General features: G+C 46.3%; 1 protein-coding gene across 1 annotated transcript in view; it reads left to right on the top strand.

Annotated features, from left to right (window-relative positions):
* Window positions 1–20462, top strand: part of ACACB (acetyl-CoA carboxylase beta) — a 165109-nt gene that overhangs the window by 27482 nt on the left and 117165 nt on the right. The window contains exon 3 of the mRNA XM_058425432.1: window positions 656–1317. Within this exon, the coding sequence (XP_058281415.1) occupies window positions 665–1317 (653 nt within the window). The 5' untranslated portion in view covers window positions 656–664. The remainder of the gene's footprint in view (window positions 1–655; window positions 1318–20462) is intronic.

Raw genomic sequence — 20462 nt, 5'->3', positions numbered from 1 at the left:
GCTACTCAGGAGGCTGAGGCAGAATTGCTTGAACCCAGGAGGCGGAGTTTGCAGTGAGCAGAGATTGCGGCACTGCACTCCAGCCTGGGCAACAAAGCAAGACTCCATCTCAGAACAAAAAAACAAAAAAAACCCAGCTTTATTGAGAGATAATTCACATGGCATACAATCCACTCATGTAAAGGACAAGTCAATGTTTTTTAACTGTATTCACAGAGTTGTACAACCATCACCTCAATCTGCTTTAGAACACTTTCATCATCCCAAACGGAAACCCTACACCCTGTAGCCATCACCCCCATCCCACTAGGTCCTGGCAACCACTAATCTGTTTTCTGTCTCTCAAGATTGGCCTGTTCTGCACACTTCATATACTTGGAATCTTATAATATGTGACCTTTTGTGATTGGCTTCTTTAACTTAGCAGTTCTCAAGGTTCTTCCTTGAATCTTGGCAGGAAACTAAGATCCAGAGGGGTGAAGGAATATGTCCAAGCCTGTTTCAGGCAGAGCAGGGAGGAGAACCCCATCTCTCCCCTCGTCCAGTGTTTCTGGAATACACAGCACCCCAACAGCCTCCTGCCCCACTAGCTTCTTTAGGAGAGAAATCACTTGATTATGTAAATCCTAAAATGTCTCTCTTTTTCTCCTTACAGATTTTCTGAATGGTCTTGCTTCTTTGTCTATCTTGTCTGATTTTCTCCTGTCTGACCTTTTCCTGGTTAAAAATCTGGGGGAACATGACGGACTCCAAGCCAATCACCAAGAGTAAATCAGAAGCAAACTTCATCCCGAGCGAAGAGCCCTTTCTAGCCTCTGATAACTCAGGAGAGACACCGCAGAGAAATGGGGAGGGCCACTCTCTGCCCAAGACTCCCAGCCAGGCCGAGCCAGCCTCCCACAAAGGCCCCAAAGATGCCGGTCGGCGGAGAAACTCCCTACCACCCTCCCACCAGAAGCCCCCAAGAAACCCCCTTTCTTCCAGTGATGCAGCACCCTCCCCAGAGCTTCAAGCCAACGGGACTGGGACACAAGGTCTGGAGGCCCCAGATACCAATGGCCTGTCCTCCTCAGCCAGGTCCCAGGGCCAGCAAGCTGGCTCGCCCTCCAAAGAAGACAAGAAGCAGGCAAACATCAAGAGGCAGCTAATGACCAACTTTATCCTGGGCTCTTTTGATGACTACTCCTCCGACGAGGACTCTGTTGCCGGCTCATCTCGTGAGTCTACCCGGAAGGGCAGCCGGGCCAGCTTGGGGGCCCTGTCCCTGGAGGCTTATCTGACCACAGGTGAAGCGGAGACCCGCATCCCCACTATGAGGTAATGTGCCTTTTCTCCTTGTAACCGAGGAGTGCAGAGTTCAGGTGGGGTCCACACCCTTCCCAACCCGTGCCCACCTTGGTCAAGCCATTTGCTGATGCCAACGCTTCAAGGGTGGCTATGCACAAAAGGAGAAGATACAAGCCTTCTCAGAAGCTTCCTTCCTTCCTTCCTTCCTTCCTTCCTTCCTTCCTTTCCTTTCCTTTCCTTTCCTTTTTTGTTTTTTCCTTTTTCTTCCTCCTTCCTCCTTTCAAAATTTTCCTTGGGTGTTCTCTGTAATAGGCAGGCAGATCACTTGAGGTCGGGAGTTTAAGACTAGCCTGGCCAACATGGTGAAACTCCGTTTCTACTAAAAATACAAAAATTCACCAGGCATGCAGGCGTGTGCCTGTAATCCCAGCTGCTCAGAAGGCTGAGGTGGGAGAATCTCTTGAACCAAGGAGATTGAGGTTGCAGTGAGCTGAGATCACGTCACTGCACTCCAGCCTGGGTGACAGAGTGAGACCTTGTCTCAAAACAGAAAAAAAGGAAAGAAATAATTCCTTGTGCATCTACTGCATGCACAGGGCTCGATGCCATGAAACTGACTTTCTAGAAGACCTCAGCCTAGCTGGGGAAGATGACCTTGTGTGTAGTTATAATTTAAGCTGAATGAGCCAAGGCTGGCAAGAGCCACAAGTGATGATGGTAGTCTAGAGGGAGGGGCAGTTCTCTCTGCCTCCTGAAGAGACATTGATTCATTCATTCATTTTTTTTTTTTTTTTTTTTTGAGACAGAGTCTTACTCTGTCACTCTGTTAGCTGAGTGTACTGGTAAGATCATAGCTCACTGCAACCTCAAACTCCTGGGCTCAAGCAATCCTCCCACCTCAGTGCACTCCACTCCTGGGCAGCTGGGACTACAGGTGTGCACCACCACACCTAGCTAATTTTTAAATTTTTTATAGAAATGAGAATCTCACCAGATTGCCCAGGCTGGTCTCCAACTCCTGGACTCAAGCGATCCTCGGTCTCCCAAAGTGCTGGGATTATAGGCATGAGCCACCACACCCAGCCCATTCATTCATTCATTCATTCATTCATTCAGCAGGTAACTGACAACTGAAAAACCAGCCTTACCCCAGTGATGCCTGAAAAGCAGAAACTCAAACACTCTAAAGGTCTCCATCAATTTGATTGTTGGAAATGAATGCCTGTAGGTTCATAACAGGTGGGACTATCCCAGTGGCTGCAGTCAGTGGCTTTGTTGTTGATGTTGCTGTTATCCACCTTCTCTGCCACCCCCAAATTACAAATGGAATACAGCACTTCCAGGTAGAAAATTTGGGAAACATAGGAGAACAGAGAGAAGAAAAGAGCCACCAACCAAAACTTCACCAGCCAGAGGGAAACCTCTGTTCTCATTGTTCTACTTCTTCCTTCCAGTGTGTTTTTCTCCTCTGGAGTGAAGTTTTATTGGCTATTCTTTTAAACATCTCCTGTACTCTCTCCCAAATTAGAAAAATCTAGAGGTGGTCTTCCATACACGTCTATGTTAGCAGTGAGCTTGGTTTTAACCCTGGTAGCTAGAAGTAGAAGACAGAGAAAAAGGAGGAGGAAAGTATTCCATATACTGAAACTTTTCAGGGGAAGAGTATTTGAGTTTCTAGAAGGGTTAAGGGAAGAGAAAGTCTCAGAATCTAGTACAAAGAGCACAGTCTGTGGAGTCAGCTGGAGTAGGGTTCAACCTTTGGCTCTGCCACCCCCTACTGTGTGACGTTGGGCATGACCCTTCACCTCTCCAGGCCCCAGTACCTCTCTAAAATGTGGAAGGGATTAAATGGGATAATGTAGGCAGGCATGGTGGCTCACATCTGTAATTCCAGCACTTTGGGAGGATAAGGCAGGAGGATCGCTTGAGGCCAGGAGTTCAAGACCAGCCTGGGCAACATAGTGAGCCCTCATCTCTAAAAAAAAAAAAAATTAAGAATTTGCCAGACATTGTGGTGCATACCTATAGTTCCAGCTACTTGAGAGGCTGAAGCGGGAGGGTCACTTGAGCCCAGAAGTTTGCGGTTACAGTGAGCTATAATTGTGCCACTGCACTCCAGCCTGGGCAGCAGAGCAAGACTCTGTTTCAAAACAAAAAAACAAAAAAGAATGTATCAAACCAACAAACTTATAACATGATTATTATTATTACTATTTCCTGAGTCTTGGATGCCAAAATAGTCGTGAAGATTAAATGAACTAATATTTCTCAGGTACTTGGCAAGAGAATAAAGCATCCATATTTGGTAGATTATAAGTAGAAAGGGGGGCAAGTCTCCCACCTTTCCACCCACTGTCTTCCTGCCACCATTTTGAGGGGTCTTTACTGGTTTGAGCTTAAACCACAGCTTTTCTGAGCTGGTACATTTATAAAGGTGAAAACTATCTCTCTCTCTCTTTCTTTCTTCTTTTTTTATTTTTTTGGACAGAGTCTCACTCTGTCACCCAGGCTGGAGTGCAGTGGCGTGATCTTGGCTCACAGCAACCTCTGCCTCCCGGGTTCAAGCAATTCTCCTGCTTCAGCCTCCCAAGTAGCTGGAATTACAGGCGTGTGCCACCACACCTGGCTAATTTTTGTATTTTCAGTAGAGACGGAGTTTCACCATGTTGGCCAGTCTGGTCTTGAACTCCTGACCTCAAGTGATTCGCCCACCTTGGCCTCCCAAAGTGCTGGAATTACAGGCATGAGCCATCACGTCTAGCCTACTTAACTATCTTTCATAGGGAAAATGAAACCAAAATGTTGAGTGAATTTCCTGCCCTTGTGTCTTCATGGCATAGAAACCTAACATTGTAGATAAATCTTTTATCCTTACTTTGTCCCAGCAAACAGCTGGCAGGAGGGACAGAGGGATCTTGGAAAGGCAGTGAATGTGGAGCTGAATGACATTATAGGATTGTGGGCAATTCAAAGGGCTATGATACAGTGAATGAAGGAGTGATGTGCTGCATGAACTTGGGTGAGTCCCTTCCCCTCTCTGAGCTTCCAATTTCTCATCTTTAGAATGAGGAGGCTGAGGCTGGGCCTGGTGGCTTACACCTGTAATTCCAGCACTTTGGGTGGCCGAGGTGGGTGGATCGCTTGAGCTCAGGAGTTCAAGACCAGCCTGGGCAACATGGCAAAACCCCATCTGTACAAAAAAATATAAAAATTAGCCAGTTGTGGTGGTGTGCACCTGTAGTCCCAGCTACTAGGGAGGCTGAGGTGGGAGAATCACTTAAGCCCAGGAGGCAGAGGTTGCAGTGAACTGAGATTGCCCCACTGCATCCCAGCCTGGGTGACACAGGCAGACCCTGTCTCAAAAAAAAAAAAAAAAAAAGAATGAGGAGGCTGCACCAGACTCCTGAGATGTGACCTGTAGCCCTAAAGCTCACTGACATACAGTTAGTTCTTTTGTCCCCAGTATGTGTGCATTTTCAGAGTTGAGAATTTAGAATTTTAGCATCCAGGGGCAATGTGGGTGGTTCTGCTGGCACCTCCCGAGACACTGGCATTTCCTCGAGGAACATTCCCGGCCCCAGAATCAGGGGCTTCTGACAGAGGAGACTCATGTGTGTTTGTTGTTTCTAATGAACTGTAGTGAGAATCCCACATCAAAGAATCTTCAGGGAGTCAAGCCTTAGACATGTGTGCTGGTGCCTGCTGCCTCTGCTGTTTGGCTGGATGAAAAAATTATGTCCAAACCTGGGTGTTCTACCCTCTTGGAAACAACACATATCAAAATGAGGCTGAGGCCCAGCATGGTGACTCACGCATTTGGGGAGACTGAGGTGGGAGGATCCCTTGAGCCCAGAAGTTTGACAGCAGCCTGGGCAACATAATGAGACCCTGTCTCTACAAAAAGTAAAAATAAAAATAAAAAATAAAATAGGCCAGATAAGGTGGCTCACACCTGTAATCCTAGTACTTTGGGAGGCTGAGGTAGGTGGATTGCCTGAGCTCAGAGTTCAAGATCAGCCTGGGCAACATGGTGAAACCCCATCTCTGTTAAACTACAAAAAATTAGCTAGGCATGGTAGTGCACGCCTGTAGTCTCAGCTACTCAGGAGGCTGAAGTGGGAGAATCGCCTGAACTCAGGAGGTGGAGGTTGCAGTGAGCTGAGATCATGCCACTACACTCCAGCATGGGCAACAGAGTGAGACTCTGTCTCAATAAATAAATAAATAAAATAAAATGGGGCTGAGCATTCTATTATCTTGTAGAGCTTTTGGCTTTGGATTTTGGCATCTTTGGGACCCTTGGTAGCCTGGTGTTTGCTGGTTACCCATTGACTCTTTTGCACAAATACAGGCAGTGTAGTAATACCTCTTCCCTGGTGTCCACAGGTCAACACCCAAGCAGTTTTTGGGTGTGGCCCATGGAAGGTGGTGTCAAAAGACAAAATCACAGCAAATTTGATTTAAAACTCGAATTGGCTTTTATTTACAATTCTAGAATCATGCAGCACCTCATTGTGTAAAATAGAATGGGTCTTCCGAAGAGCTGAGCAGAGAGGAGCTTGGCTTTATAGACAGAACAGGGCTGAAGAAAGCAGAAACAAGGGACAAAGGGAAGCTTCATAGTTTCTTTCTTTCTTTTTCTTTTTCTTTTTTCTTTTTTCTTTTTTTTTTTTTTGAGACAGAGTCTTGCTCTGTCACCCAGGCTGGAGGCTGGAGTGCAGTGGCACAATCTCGGCTCACTGCAACCTCTGCCTCCCGGGTTCAAGCGATTCTTCTGCCTCAGCCTCCTGAGTATCTGGGACTACAGGCACATGCCACCATGCCTGGCTAATTTTTTGTATTTTTAGTAGAGATGGGGTTTCACCATGTTAGCTAGGCTGGTCTCCATCTCCTGACCTCGTGATCCACCTGCCTAGGCCTCCCAAAGTGCTGGGATTACAGGCATGAGCCACTGTGCCCGGCCCGCTTCATAGTTTCAAAGTGACTTTCCTTACAGGGTTAAAACAAACACAACTTTCTTATCATGTTGGCTCAGGTACACTGGACCCCTTCTGATTGGTTGCTATGAATCTCCTGTTTTTTGGAAAACTGGTCAGTTTCAAAGTTCAGATTGATTGCAAGGCAGTTGGCCAGGAGTGATCCATTTTGGTTTGGTCTGTTGGGGCTAAGCACAGGAGCTCAGTTCAAAATCATGGCCTCCCATATATTAAAATTTTGTTTTAATTTTTTAGATTTGGGGGGTACAAGTGCAGTTTTGTCACTTGGATGTATTTCCCAGTGGTGAAGCCTGGGCTTTTACGTAGCCATTGCTTGCATAGTGTACATTGTATCTATTAGGTAATTTCTCATTCCTCACCCCTTCCCACCATGCCACCTTTCCGAATCTCTAGTATCTATTATTCTACTCTTTCTGTCCATGCGTATGCCTTATTTAGCTCCACTTAAAAAGTGAGAACAAGCATAAATTATATTTAAGGGTGGTGCATGCAGGCCAGCCAGCCAGTTGCCTGTAACCAGCTGGAGCATTGAGGAAATGAAGCCTGACCCAAAAAGGCAAATACAGTGAGCAAGAATCCCTGTTAGTTAAATCCAGGAACTCCTTCTGAAAAAAATATATTATTTTTCTTGAGGCCAGGCACAGCGGGTCACACCTGTAATCCCAGCACTTTGGGAGGCCAAGGCGGGCAGATCCCAAGGTCAGTAGTTTGAGACCAGCCTGGCCAACATGGCAAAACCCCATCTCTACTAAAAAAAAAAAATACAAAAATTAGCTGGGTGTGGTGGCAGGTGCCTGTAATCTCAGCTCTTCAGGAGGCTGAGGTAGGAGAATCGCTTGAACCTGAGAGGCAGAGGTTGCAGTGAGATGAGACCACGCCACTACACTCCAGTCTAGGCGACAGAGTGAGACTCTGACTCGAAAAAAAAATTATTATTATTTTTCTTGATAAGTTGCTAAATAATCTGTACCCTCTGGCAAATCTTCTAACCGTTTGAGGACGTGTTTCTGCAAAATGGAAGCAGGGGCTAGAGGTTTAAGCTAGTCCTTCCAGACAGGACCCAACCCTTGCCCCATTTCCAAGACAAACAACTAAGATCTGGGAGAAGAGGCCAGGGGTATTTATTCGAGGGTTCTGACTCATGTGGAAGCCACAGTGAAGGAGTGACTTGTATTTGTGGATCTGCTTCTGCTCTCTGCAGTTTCCTTGGGCAGTCACTTCACTGCTGCTCTGCCCTGGAAGGCCACTTCCTACATTCGCCTCTTCCTGCCAGGCCAGTAGCTGGGAGACTGGCAAGGCACGGATGCAAAATTCTTGTGTTAAGTCTGTGGTTTGGGAGGAAGCTCTTTCTGAAGCAGTCTTCAAGGGGCCGTCTCCTTCCTGAGGTGCCCATAGCATCCCAGAGTTCTCACAATTGTGTTCCTGTCTTGGGACTTCACACTGGCTGTTCCCTCTGAACTGAAACACTCTCTTTCTCCCAACCCCTGAACCCAGACCTCCCACCAGGGCCAGCTTCACAGGCATGCCCTGTGCTTCAAGGGACCCCGTACTTGTTTTGACGCTCTGTTGTCGCCGTCTTGAGATTCTTTTTTATTTTGTTTTTTGAGACATGATCTTGCTCTGATACCCAGGCTGGAGTGCAGTAGCATGGTCATGGCTCACTGCAGCCTTGACTTCCTGGGCTCAAGTGATCCTCCCATCTCAGCCTCCCGAGTAGCTGGGACTACAGGCACGTGCCACCACAGCTGGCTAATTTTTTTGTTTTTGGTAAAGATGAGGTTTTGCCATTTTGCTCAGGCTGGTCGGAAACTCATGAGCTCAAGCAATCTGCCCACCTCGGCCTCCCAAAGTACTGGGATTACAGGCATAAGCCACTGCACCCAGCCCCAAATTCACAATAATTTTTCAACAAGGGGCTCTGTGTTTTCATTTTGCACTGGGTCCTGCAAATTCTGTAGTCGGTCCTGCCTCTACTGCTAGCTCTTTGCCCATCAGAGTCGCTTCCTCAAAGGGCCTTCCCTGTCCCCTTCTCACATTTAAAATATCTACCCCTAATCACCTTCAGTATCTTTATCAATCACTCTGATTAGTTGTCTTTGCAACATTTAATTATTTCTTGAGATTATGTCTGTTTTTGTTTGTTTGTTTGTTTTGACACAGAGTCTCACTCTGTCACCCAGGCTGGAGTGCTGTGGTGCGATCTCAGCTCACTGCAACCTCCACCCCTCAGGCTCAAGCAATCCTCCCACATCAGCCTCCTGAGAAGCTGGGACTACAGGCATGCATCACCATGCCTGGCTATTTTTTTTTTTTTTTTTTTTTAGTATTTTTAGTAGAGGCTGGGTTTCACCATGTTGGCTAGGCTGGTCTTGAACTCCTAAGTTCAAGCAATCCACCCACCTCAGCCTCCCAAAGTGCTGAGATTACAGGTGTGAGCCTCCACAACTGGCTCCTAAAAGATTACGACTTTTTTTTTTTTTTTATGATCTACTTGGTTATTACCTGTCTCCCTACACTGGAAAGCAAATTCCTTGAAGGCAGGGCCATAGTTATAGTGGTCTCTGTTTTCCCCTACTGCCTAGGCTGGTGCTGGCTCATGGTAGGCTTTGAATATCTGCCAAATACATGAATGAAATGAGCTGCAACAAGCTTGCCAAAGACAGAATTCTGCATTACAGGGGAATGCAAAACACATGATGAATGAGTGTGGGAATGGATGAATGAATGGATGAATGAATGGATGAATGAATGAATGGATTAATTAATTAATTAACAGGTGAATAGGCATTTTATATTTGTTGCTCTTTAGCAGCAGTAAATTTTTGTTTTCATAAAATTCTTTCTGCTTATATCTTGTGACTTTGGAGACTAGTTCTGGGGTGAAACTCCAATTTTAAATTTTTCTTCTGTCTTTGATAGGATCATGCAAACTCAGCCTTTCTCTCCTTTCTCCCAGCTGGCTAGGGCTGGCTGAGAATATGAATCCAATGACCTCGTGCAGTGTGTTAAGCTCTCTCCTCCCATCTCCTCCCCTTTGGGTTGATCTCAGGGCAGGGATTAGAACTTGGCCTTTCCTTGGACTTGGAAACAGTCCCCGATGGTTGGAAATCCCATGCAACACTTAGAAACAGAGCTAATGAGAACATTACATGATGTGGCAAAATCACTGCCTACATGCTCTGAAATGAGCATGGTTACAAGAACCTCCTGTTCCGTGTGATCCCATTTTGTTGGACAAATAGCATGTGGTTAGTGCATAGTGGGCCTATGATAAGACACTCAGGTTCAAAGCCACCTCTTCCTAGCTTGTACCCCTACTTAGTATGACCCTGTGGGGTGCACATGTGGACTGAATGGAATGGGACAGGTTCAGGATTGCTGAGATTGCAGCTGGAATCCTGAAACTTAAAGCTCTGAAATTGAAGTTCATAAATTAGTGGTGAACTCATTTGGCAGCAAAACCTGTCCTGATTTGATGTGAAGTTATGTATAGTAATTATCCTATTCTGCTGCTGAAATATTAATATGATAATGTGGAACCGAAAGTTTTACCTTCCTAAAAACAATAATTTCCAAGTTCCAAAGCACATCAGGCCCTGGGAATTTCAGATAAGGGATTATGGACTATATATAATATGCTTAGAATAGTTCCTGGCATATAGTAAGCATAAAAAATGCTTCTGCTTAGTAAATGTGCCTAATAAATGCGTGTGTGTTTGTATGTGTATGTGTTTGTATGTGTGTGACTTAGAGAGACTGTAAAGAGTGTTTCCAAATAGTAAATAATCATTTTTATGTGGTATGATTATGAGTGATTTAAATTTTCTTCTGCATTTTCTAACTTTCTGCTCTAAATATCATTTTATAATGCATTTTAACAATGTATAATAATAAAACAGTATAAAAATATTGGGAGAAAGAGTAAACCAATCATCTCACTTCCTAGATAGGAAGCTGAAGCCCAGAGAGATTCCAGGCCTCTCAGCAAGGTAATCAGAGGCCCAGAGCACCATTTGAACCCAGACCCTCGTTAGATGTGGACGTGAAATCAGTCAACAAACTGCTAGTATTAGTGTCACTGCCTAACCTTCCCCCAGCGGGTAAGAGGCTTGGACTCCCTGGGCACCTCCATCCTCCTCCTAACTTGTTCTTTCTGTTAGTGGAAAGAGTTGGGGGATTGGGGTAGTTTATGGATAACCTTTAAGTTGTGTGAGCTTGAGGACATCATCTACCTTCTTAGGGGCCAGATTGGACACTCTGAGGTTCTTTGTGGCTCTAACAGTTGGTGGCTTTATTCCTTTATATGTGGAGGAATGGACAGTAGGGAGGGGGCTGGGAGATAGAGAAGGAGAGTAGCTGGAAAATGGGGGAAAAGTTTGTTAATTTACAGGCAGGCTGAAGCAGGAGGATCCTTTGAGCCCAGGAGTTTGAGGCTGCAGTGAGCTATGATTGTGCCAATGTACCCCAGCCTGAGCAACAGAGCAAGACCCTATCTCTCTTAAGAAAATTGTTAATTTAGAACCATTTTCTCCCTGGTAAGTGACCACAGATAGTCTGGGTTCTAGGCAAGAGAGAGGACACACTAAGGGATGAAATGGTAGGTGGGGAAGCCAAGGTTTGTCCCATCCATTTGTTGGCCCAGGAACAGTTATTGCAACCGTGCTGGGTGCCAGACACTCAGTTGGCACTGCGGATGCAAAGATGGTGAGATACAGCCTCTGTCCTTAGGGAGGCGAGGGCAAGGGGTCTGAGACCCCACAGGCCAGGGCATTCCCCATCATTTTTACAGAGAGAGCTGTGGAATAGTTAAGAGCACAACATGCTGGTGGCTGAGGCTGGAGGCTGGTGTGCTGGCTTCTCCACCTAGCCATCATGTGACTTGGGGCCAAGTTCTGTGACTTTCTGTGCCTCAGTTTCCTCTGAAATGAAGTCATAGTGTTACCTCCCTCACAGGGTTGGGATCAGGCTTCATTGAGTTGCTGTGAGCACAGCACTCAAAGCAGCACCCATGGTGCGATCATGGTCATTAGATCCAGTGCACGGCATAAGAGCCCAGGACCTACAATCAGATCTGGATTCAGACCTCTCCTGTTATGTCTCTGAGCTGCAATTTCCTGCTCTGTTGAGGCAGGATAATACTAGTGCCTACTTTAGAAGATTGTTGAGATCAAGTGGGAGCAAGTGCTGGGGGTGGACGGCCCAGAGGTGGTTCAGTAGCCATTAGTTGGGTGGGCTTCTTCCAAAGTTCTTTCCTGTGCTCATGGTTATTCCCAAGCCCTGGCCGGGCTTACACCTTGAAGGTGTAGTAACCTGTGTCCACGGAGGAGGAAGAGGATTGAAAAGGCAGGTGAAGTGTCCCGATAAAAGGATAAAGTCCAAAACAGCAGATGAGTGCTGAAGCGTTCCTTTCTGCCACCATTTACGACCATGTTGGGATCACTGAGGTAAGAACAGTTTAGCAAGGCAGACCTCAGATCCCAGGAAGGCAAATGAGGCTCTGTGGGGTCTGGACATACAGAGGGGGGCCTGCAGGCAAAGGTAGGTGACGGAATACCAGGAAAAGGAGCTGACACCAGGGACCTGGCATCGCCCCCACTTTCCCAGATAGCAGACTGGGTGGGGCTTGCAGTGCAGCCTCCCAGCTGCTTGTTCGTCATCCCAGCCCACACCTCTTATCAGCTCCAAGCAAGGAGCAGGTCAGGAAACTAAATTGTCTATGCATAGTTTTATGCGCCCCTGAGTGAAATGCCAAGGATCTTTCTGTAATGTTTAATTTATTTATTTATTGACTTAGAAAGGGGCTGGGAGAAACTCTCTTTTCAAGTCTCTTTAGCTCCTAAAATGTTTACTTTTACTTTTTCTTTCTTTCTTTCTTTTTTTTTTTTTGAGACGGAGTCTCGCTCTGTAGCTCAGGCTGGAGTGCAGTGGCACAATTTCAGCTCACTGCAACCTCTACCGCCCGGGTCCTGGTTCAAGCAATTCTCCTGCCTCAGCCTCCCGAGTAGCTGGGATTACAGGCACGTACCACCATGCCCAGCTAATTTTTGTATTTTTAATTGAGACAGCGTTTCACCATGTTGTCCAGGCTGGTCTTGAACTCCTGACCTCGTGATCTGCCCTCCTTGGCCTCCCAAAGTGCTGGGATTACAGGTGTGAGCCACTGCGCCCGGCCTCCTAAAATGTTTTCTAGGAGCTTGGGGGAAAGAGGATCCCTGTCTTTGAGTTGTTCTTGTATTAAGTTAATACAAGGTACAGAGCAACTAACCATTCATACATTCCCCTCCCCCTTAAGCATCATTGCCCTATTTTAGAAAAATCATTCACCTCTGCTCTATACTTAATGTAACACAGTCCCCCTCACCCCATATATTGAAAGAGATTATTTCATTTTGCTTTTCTGCAAAAATGAAGGCAAATTATATGTGGATAATTTTATAGTTGAGGAAGTGGAGAGAAGGGATTTACTTAAGGTCATCCGTGAGGGGAAAGGTAAGTTCAAGCCCATGGATGGCACAGTCTTTCTACCACGCTGCTGGCCACGTGCATGTGGATTTTCTTGTTGATTTTGTGTGTGTATTGTTCATTGACCTGGGTTTTCCCTCTGCAATACCAGCAAGTAAAATTGAGCTTCTAGTAAGTCTGAGAGGAAAGGCTTAATGCATGAGATAGCAACTACCACCATGCTTGAACTGTTTCATCAAAAAGCACAACTATGGATGTTTGTATAAAGGTGGTGGTGTGCTTGGAGGTGGATATTAGGTTGGTGCAAAAGTAATCATGGTTTTTTGCAATCCCTTTTAATGGCAGAAACTGCAATTAGCTTTGCACCAACTGAATATTATTCATTTCTTTCCGTCTTCTATTCCCTAATAATGCAATTAGAGAAAAATGCAAGGTCATGATCACTGTGATGAAATGATGAGCCCACCCATCTAAGTGAAATCCCTTATTTGAGACCCTGGGTCATAGTGAGATGTGTGAGGCTGTCTTTCAGGCTGTATTAGCAGAGAAGTGAGAATATCTATACAGTGTTTAAGTAGTGTTGGGGTTTTTGCAATAGAGAATAAAAATCTAGAGCAATACAAGTATGCTGGCAAGCAGTTCTCTTCTGCATGATCCTAACTGACTTTGGTAGGGTTGAGATGTTTTGAAATATCTTCATTTCTTGATTTTCACTGCTTTCCCTATTTTGAGGTGGTTAGATTTACACTCGGGACATTTGGGGGATGAATACTTGTTGGTTTTGGTTTGAAACTCTAAAAATCGGGATATAGTGGGTTACTTCTTTGGAGGAGGTGAAGACAAGGCTGTGAACACCTTCCCAGAAACTTGAAGTTCAACTGAGAATTTTGTTTATCTGTTTTTTTTCTTAAACCTGTTGTTGAAATGTTATTTAATATATGGTCAGAGCATAGCTGTCCACTGCTGTCAGGCATGACTGCTTAAACAGGGGCCCAGGGTGTCTATGTTGTGGCCAAGTACTTGGCACCCCCTGGACGTGTGGCTCTGCCTGTGCCTTTTCTTTCTTTCTTTTTTTTTTCTTTTTTTTTGAGAAAGGGTCTCGCTCTATTGCCCAGGCTGGTGTGCAGCCTCAGCTACCTGGGCTCAGGTAATCCTCCCGCCTCAGCCTCCTGAATAGCTGGAATTACAGGTATGCATCACCACGCTGGCTAATTTTCATATTTTTAGTAGAGATGGGGTTTCACTCTGTTGGTCAGGTTGGTCTTGAACTGCCGGCCTCAAGTGATCTGCCTGCCTCGGCCTCCTAAAGTGCTGGGATTACAGGTGTGAGCCACTGCACGTGGTCTGCCTGTGAGGTGAATTTTTAATTGTATTTTAAATTTTGTTTTCATGTTTTTGTTTGTTTGTTTGTTTGTTTTGAGACAGAGTCTTGCAATGGTGCCTAGGCTGGAATGCAGTGGCCTGATCTCGGCTCACTTAAACCTCTGCCTCGTGGGTTCAAGTGATTCTCCTGCCTCAGCCTGTGGAGTAGCTGGGACTTCAGGCTACCCCGCCACCACACCCAGCTAATTTTTGTAGTTTTAGTAGAGACGAAATTTCGCCATGTTGGCCAGGCTGGTCTTGAACTCCTGACCTCAAGCGATCTGCCCACCTCGGCCTCCCAAAGTGCTGGGATTACAGGCATGAGCCACCATGCCTGGCCTGTTTTCATGATTCTGATACATTATATTTTTACGTATTTATAGGATACATGTAAAATTTTGTTACATGCATAGAATGCATAATGATTGTAGGGACCAAGGGAATATCTTCTGCTTTGCCCTCTGAAGTTTCGCTGAAAAATTAACTTGTAAAAGGCAGATTAGTTGGAGAAAAGACACACAAATTTAATTAATGTGTACACTGGGAGAACCGCAGAGTGATTACCCAGAAGGGAACTTACTGGCCAGTATTTACATTATTTTTGGTTGGTTTGTTGGCTATGAAATTAGGCTACCTTTATTATTACTGCGATGACTTCTAGGTAGTGTTTTGGTTCTTTGCATTTATTATATTACTTGAAGAAGCATTCATTCGTTTATTGTTGATTTTTTGAGATGGAGTCTCACTCTGTCACTCAGGCTGGAGTGCAGTAGCACCATCTGGGCTCACTTCAACCTCCGCTTCCCGGGTTTTAGTGATTCTCTCTCCTCAGCCTCTCGAGTAGCTGGGACTACAGGTGTGCACCACCATGACTGGCTAATTTTTGTATTATTAGTAGAGACAGGGTGTCACCATGTTGGCCAGGCTGGTCTCAAACTCCTGACCTCAAGCGCCTGCCTCAGCCTCCCAAAGTGCTGGTATTACAGGCATGAGCTACCAGGCCCGGCCTCATTCATTTATTCTAACTGGAATCAGTTTGTCTGAGTTCAAGGCCCTGGGCTCTGGCACTTCAGATAACATGCATCTCTGGGCCCGTTTCCTTATCTGTATTGTAGGGATAAAAACAATAAGATTCCCACGAGGATTAAGTGACACAGAGGAACAAAGGAGCACTTAGTAAATGTTAGTCTTACCAGGAGTAAATTTCCGATCACCGGGCTGCTGGGGTCCTCCCTGTCCTGGAGGCACTCGCTTTAGTAGCGGACCCAGGTGGTGCAAAGTGCGTGCTAGAAGCACACTGGGTGATCGCGCAGCCACCTGTCCCAGGGAGTGGAGGTGAAAAGATGAGAGAAACCAGGACTTTGGAAAATAGAAGTCGACTTGACAACAGGGACTTTTAACGGGCACAGTGGCGACCTCTGACTCACATTTTAAATTTCCCATATTTTCCACCGCTTCCCTATCGTGTGTGTATTCAAGCATATCAATTGCTGCCAATATGTAGGGGTGTCCCATATTGGGGAGCAAAGCAGAAGAGAGGCTTTAAAAAAATTTATCTCCGCAGCTCATTTCGGCTGCCCAAGGTCAGCGGCGGGTCGGAGGTAGGCCGGCCCGGGGGCGGGGCTCTGTCCGGAAGGCGGGGCCCTCCAGGGGCGGGGTCGGCGTGGGGGCGGGGCCTGGGTGGGGCCTGGGCGGGCGCGTGGGCTAGGGACTGGCGCGCAGGGCGCGTTTCGGGATGGAGCAAGCGCAGCGCGAAGTTGGGCGCCCGCCGGCTGCAGCAGAACCCCGCCCGCGGCGCTCTAGGATCGCATCTCGGCCTCCGGGTCGCGACCTGGCTGTCCTGCTGGGTTCTGGGCCTCGGGTCGGCTTCAGGCTGTTAAGGGGTGCATGCTCTGCACCCCTGCGGGAGCCCGGTGGGATTGGCCTGCGGGGTGGTCAACATGAGTCCTGCCAAGTGCAAGATCTGTTTCCCTGATCGCGAAGTAAAGTAAGTAAGCCTGCAATTGGAATGACCATGATCTTTTACAAACTTATGCAGTCTTCCTTCCCCTTGAAGTCAAGCTGTATGTCCTCTTAGCACCATCCCCTTTACCCCCATCCCCATCCAAAGAAACACGGGCTTGAGTTGGCTGCTGGGGAGATGATGCCCGCCTTGGAAACTCTAGCTGGCCTTGGCGGGAGGGGAGGAAGGAGGCTGGACGTTGGGGGTGACGTTGGTTGGAGGAGGTCGCTTCGGAGCACACAGGTGCCTAAAGATCAGCCCGTGCGCAGGGGCACCCCTTCCCCGCTTTCTCTCCTTCGCCTCCAGAAGCTGATGGTTGTGGAAGGCAGGTCTTTTTTGAAGCTGAAGCCCGGGCGAATCGACGTGAACTTAAACAGGCTCTCATTTAGGGTCATTTTCTGAGCAGATTAGCGTAGGCATCTCAGTGCCTGAGTGCTTTGTAGCTCTACCTACTTGGTTTTGTTTCTTTCCTTTTTTGTCCTCATTTTATTGCACTTAAAAAAATTACCAAAGTGATGGTATATCTGTTGTTGACAATTCAGAAAATTATAGATAAGCAAAAAAGAGGAACAGAAATCACCCATAATTCCACCCCTGTGATGTTTGTTAACAGTTGTATATTCTTCAGCTTTTTTTTTTTTCGGTGCAGATGTTTTAATTTATAAACTTGAATCATGCAGAACGTTCTGTAACTCACTTTTTCATTCAACATTAAGTATTTTTCTACCACTGGGCTTGGCAAACTATGACCCACTGCCTGTTTTGGTATGGCCTGCAAGCAGAGAATGGTTTTTTCATGTTTAAGTGATTGAAAAAAAAATCAAAAGAAGATTGTTTTGTGACACGTGAAAATTACATGAAATTCAAATTTCAGTGTCTACGAATAAAGTTTTATTGGAATGCAGCCATGCTCATTGATTTATGATTTATGCCTAGTTTATGGCTGCTTTTGTGCCTCACTGGAGGATTTGAGTGGTGGGACAGAGACTGACCAGATCTAAAGTATTTACTGCCTGACCCTTGACAGACAATGTTTGCCAATCCCTGCCTACAACATGCTTTTACTGGATTCATAGTGTTCCTTTAAATGGTTGCACCTTAAAATGTATGAATAATCCTCGCCAGGCAGGGTGGTGCAAGCCTGTAGTCCCAAACACTCAGGAGACTGAGGAGGGAGGATGCTTTTGCCCAGGAGTTGGAGGCTGCAGTGTGCTATGATCGTTCCTGTGAACAGCCACTGCACTCTAGCCTGGGCAACATAGCAAGACCCCATCTCTAAGAAAAAAATGTGCCCAGGTGTGGTGGCTCATGCCTGTAATCCTAGCGCTTTGGGAGGCCAAGGCAGGAGAATTGCTTGAACTCGGGAGTTCGAGACCAGCTTGGGCAACATAGTGAGACCCCCATCTCTACTTAAAAGAAAATTAGCTGAGGATGGTGATGCATGCCTGGAGTTTCAGCTACCAGAAAGACTAAGGGAAGAGGATTGCTTGAGCCTGGGAGATCGAGGCTGTAGTGAGCAATGATTGTGCCACTGCACTCCAGCCTGGGCAACACAGCAAGACCCTGTCTCTTAAAAAAAAGTATAAGTAATCCCCTATAAGTAGTAGATATTCAGGCTGTTTCTCCTTTTTTTTTTGGCTATTATCAACAGCACAGTGAAGAATACCCTTGTAGCTGAATCTCTGCCTCCATCCTTTATTTTCTTAGGATATGTTTACCTGGTCCATAAACATTCATGCACACTTCCCATGCATAAGGCCTGCATCTGGTAGCAGGAAGGGTCGCAAAATGTTTGGAAACCATGACCTCCGCCCTCCAGGAACTTCGCTTCCATTGTGGAAGGCAGCTGTCTTCTCAGTAACTCCAATTCAAGGCCGACTGGTGCAACGGTAATAGCCACTACCATTCATGGGGTGCTTTTGGTATGCCAGGCCAAGTGCTTTGTAGGTGTGGTCTCAGGCCATCTTCAAAATACCACTGTGGGGCACTAAGTGGAGGCTGTTGTACCCATTTCACAAACCACTTTAATGGAAAAAAAAAAACGACCTCACACAAATTTGGAATTGTCCCAGCAAGTCCGGGACATGGGGTCCCCCTATTTATAATAATACGGACATACTTTGTTGGGGGACTACATCGTTCCTCTCTTAGCTTAGAGTGGCTAAAAAGATGGATTTGGACGATCCAACTTTGCCACCAAGCTGTGTGATCTTCTGAAGCAGGTACCATCAAGCCTTGGAATCTCAGTTTCCCCATCTGTCCAAGGGACTAGCCTTCATAGGCCTTTCTAGAGTTGTCATTACTATTATTATTATTATTATTATTAGAGACAGGGTCTTGCGCTGTTGCCCAGACAGTGTCATGATCATGGCTCATTACAGCCTTAGCCTCCGGGCTCAAGCAATCCTCCCACCTCAGCCTTCCAAGTAGTGGGACCACAGGCATGTGCCACCACACCCAGCTAATTTTTTGTATTTTTTAGAGAGACAGAGTTTCACCATGTTTCCCAGGCTGGTCTTGAACTCTTGAGCTAAGCAATCCTCACAACTCAGCCTCCCAAAGTGCTGGGATTACAGGCATGAGCCACCATGCCCGGCTCTTTCTTGGTTCGTTGAGACTCTGTGTGGAAGTCGCTGGTCTTGAGTACTGCCCTGGGTCAGCATAAACATTGACGAAAACTAATAAGTAAAGACAGTGTTCAGTTATGAAAGAGCCCTCTGGAGTTGGGGGCATTTGGGATCTTGTCCTGAAGGCTTGGGCCATCTAAGAAGCCAGAACTCCTAAGAAGGTGAGGTCGCAAATGATGACTGATTTTTCATGGCATGAGAACGGGGTCACAGTTTAGAGAGTAGAGAAATGATTGTGGATCAGAGTGCAGAAGGGCTTGAAATAAAGTTGGGGATGAGGAGGCAGAAGTTGTTTTTTAATGAGTCCCATTTCACTGCCATGCAATTCTGCTCTGAAAGGCCAGCTGCCTGCATGCAAATATTGGCTGTAGACCTATCAGGGGTTTTCACTCTTGGCTACACATTAGAATTTCCTGGTGGGGGGATTTTTGAAAAATCTAGATGCCGGAGACCCCACCTCTACCCCGCTAGAGATGCTGATGGGACCCCGACATCAGAATCTTATAGTTCTTCATGTCAGTGTTGAAAACTCATGCCTAGCTCGGGGTCAGCAGACTGCTATTGTAAACAGCCAGACAGTAAATATTTTTGGCTTTATGGCCATATGGTCTCTGTTATAACTACTCAACTCTGCTGTTTCCTGCATCAGAAGCCATAGTTATGTAATTGAACAGGCCTGGCTGTGTTTCAATCAGACATTATTTATAGATGGGGAAATTCAAAGTTCATTTAATTTTTATGTGTCACAAAACAGGATTCTTTTGATTTTTTTTTTCGATGATTTAAAAATGTTGGCTGGGCATGGTGGCTTATGTCTATAGTCCCAGCACTTTAGGAGGCCAAGACAGGAGGGTTGCTTGAGGAGTTTGAGACCAGTCTGGGCAACATGATGAAACCCGTCTCTACAAAAATAAAACAATTAGTTGGGCATGGTCGTGCACAACTGCAGTCCCAGCTACTCCAGAGGCTGAGGTGGGAGGATCGTTTGAGCCCAGGAGTTTTGAGGCTGCAGTGAACTATTTTTGCACCACTGTACTGTAGTCCTGGCAACAGAGGGAGACCCTGTCTCTATAAAAAACAATTTAAGGCTGGGTGCAGTGGCTCACGCTTGTGGTCCCAGCACTTTGGGAGGCCAAGGTGGGCGGATCGCCCTGAGGTCAGGAGTTCAAGACCAGCCTGGCCAACATGGTAAAACCCTGTCTCTAATAAAAATACAAAAATTAGCAGAGCGTGGTGGCACACACCTGTAGTCCCAGCTACTCAGGAGGCTGAGGCAGGAAAATCACTTGAACCTGAGAGGTGGAGGTAGCAGTGAGCTGAGATCACGCCGCTGCATTCCAGCCTGGGCGACAGAGCAAGACTCCCTTTCAAAACAAACAAACGAAACAAAACAAAAAACAATCTAAAAAGTTAAAACCGCTCTTAGCTTGTGGGAGATACAAAAACAGGTGGCCAAGTGGATTTGGCCCATAGGTCCTAGTTTGCCCACCACCCCTGGCCTAGCCAAGGTAGTCATTCCAGGGGGTACTGATGGGGCAGATGGCTTGAGAAATTTCCAAGGGTCCATTTCTGGAGAGCGTGGTTTTGTGCTGTGTGAACGATATCAGCCTTTACTGGGCTACGCAGTGTTCTTTCTTGCTTTCTTGTTTGGAAGTAGGTGTAATTACAGAATTGCCTGGCTCAGAATCAGCTTTTAGCAGTGCAGGTAGCCGTTAGCATCTCTAT

The sequence above is a fragment of the Hylobates moloch genome, unplaced genomic scaffold (assembly GCF_009828535.3).
Source record: "Hylobates moloch isolate HMO894 unplaced genomic scaffold, HMol_V3 SCAFFOLD_12, whole genome shotgun sequence".
NCBI classification, from domain to species: Eukaryota; Metazoa; Chordata; class Mammalia; order Primates; family Hylobatidae; genus Hylobates; species Hylobates moloch.
This window is presented reverse-complemented; position numbering and strand designations above follow the sequence as displayed.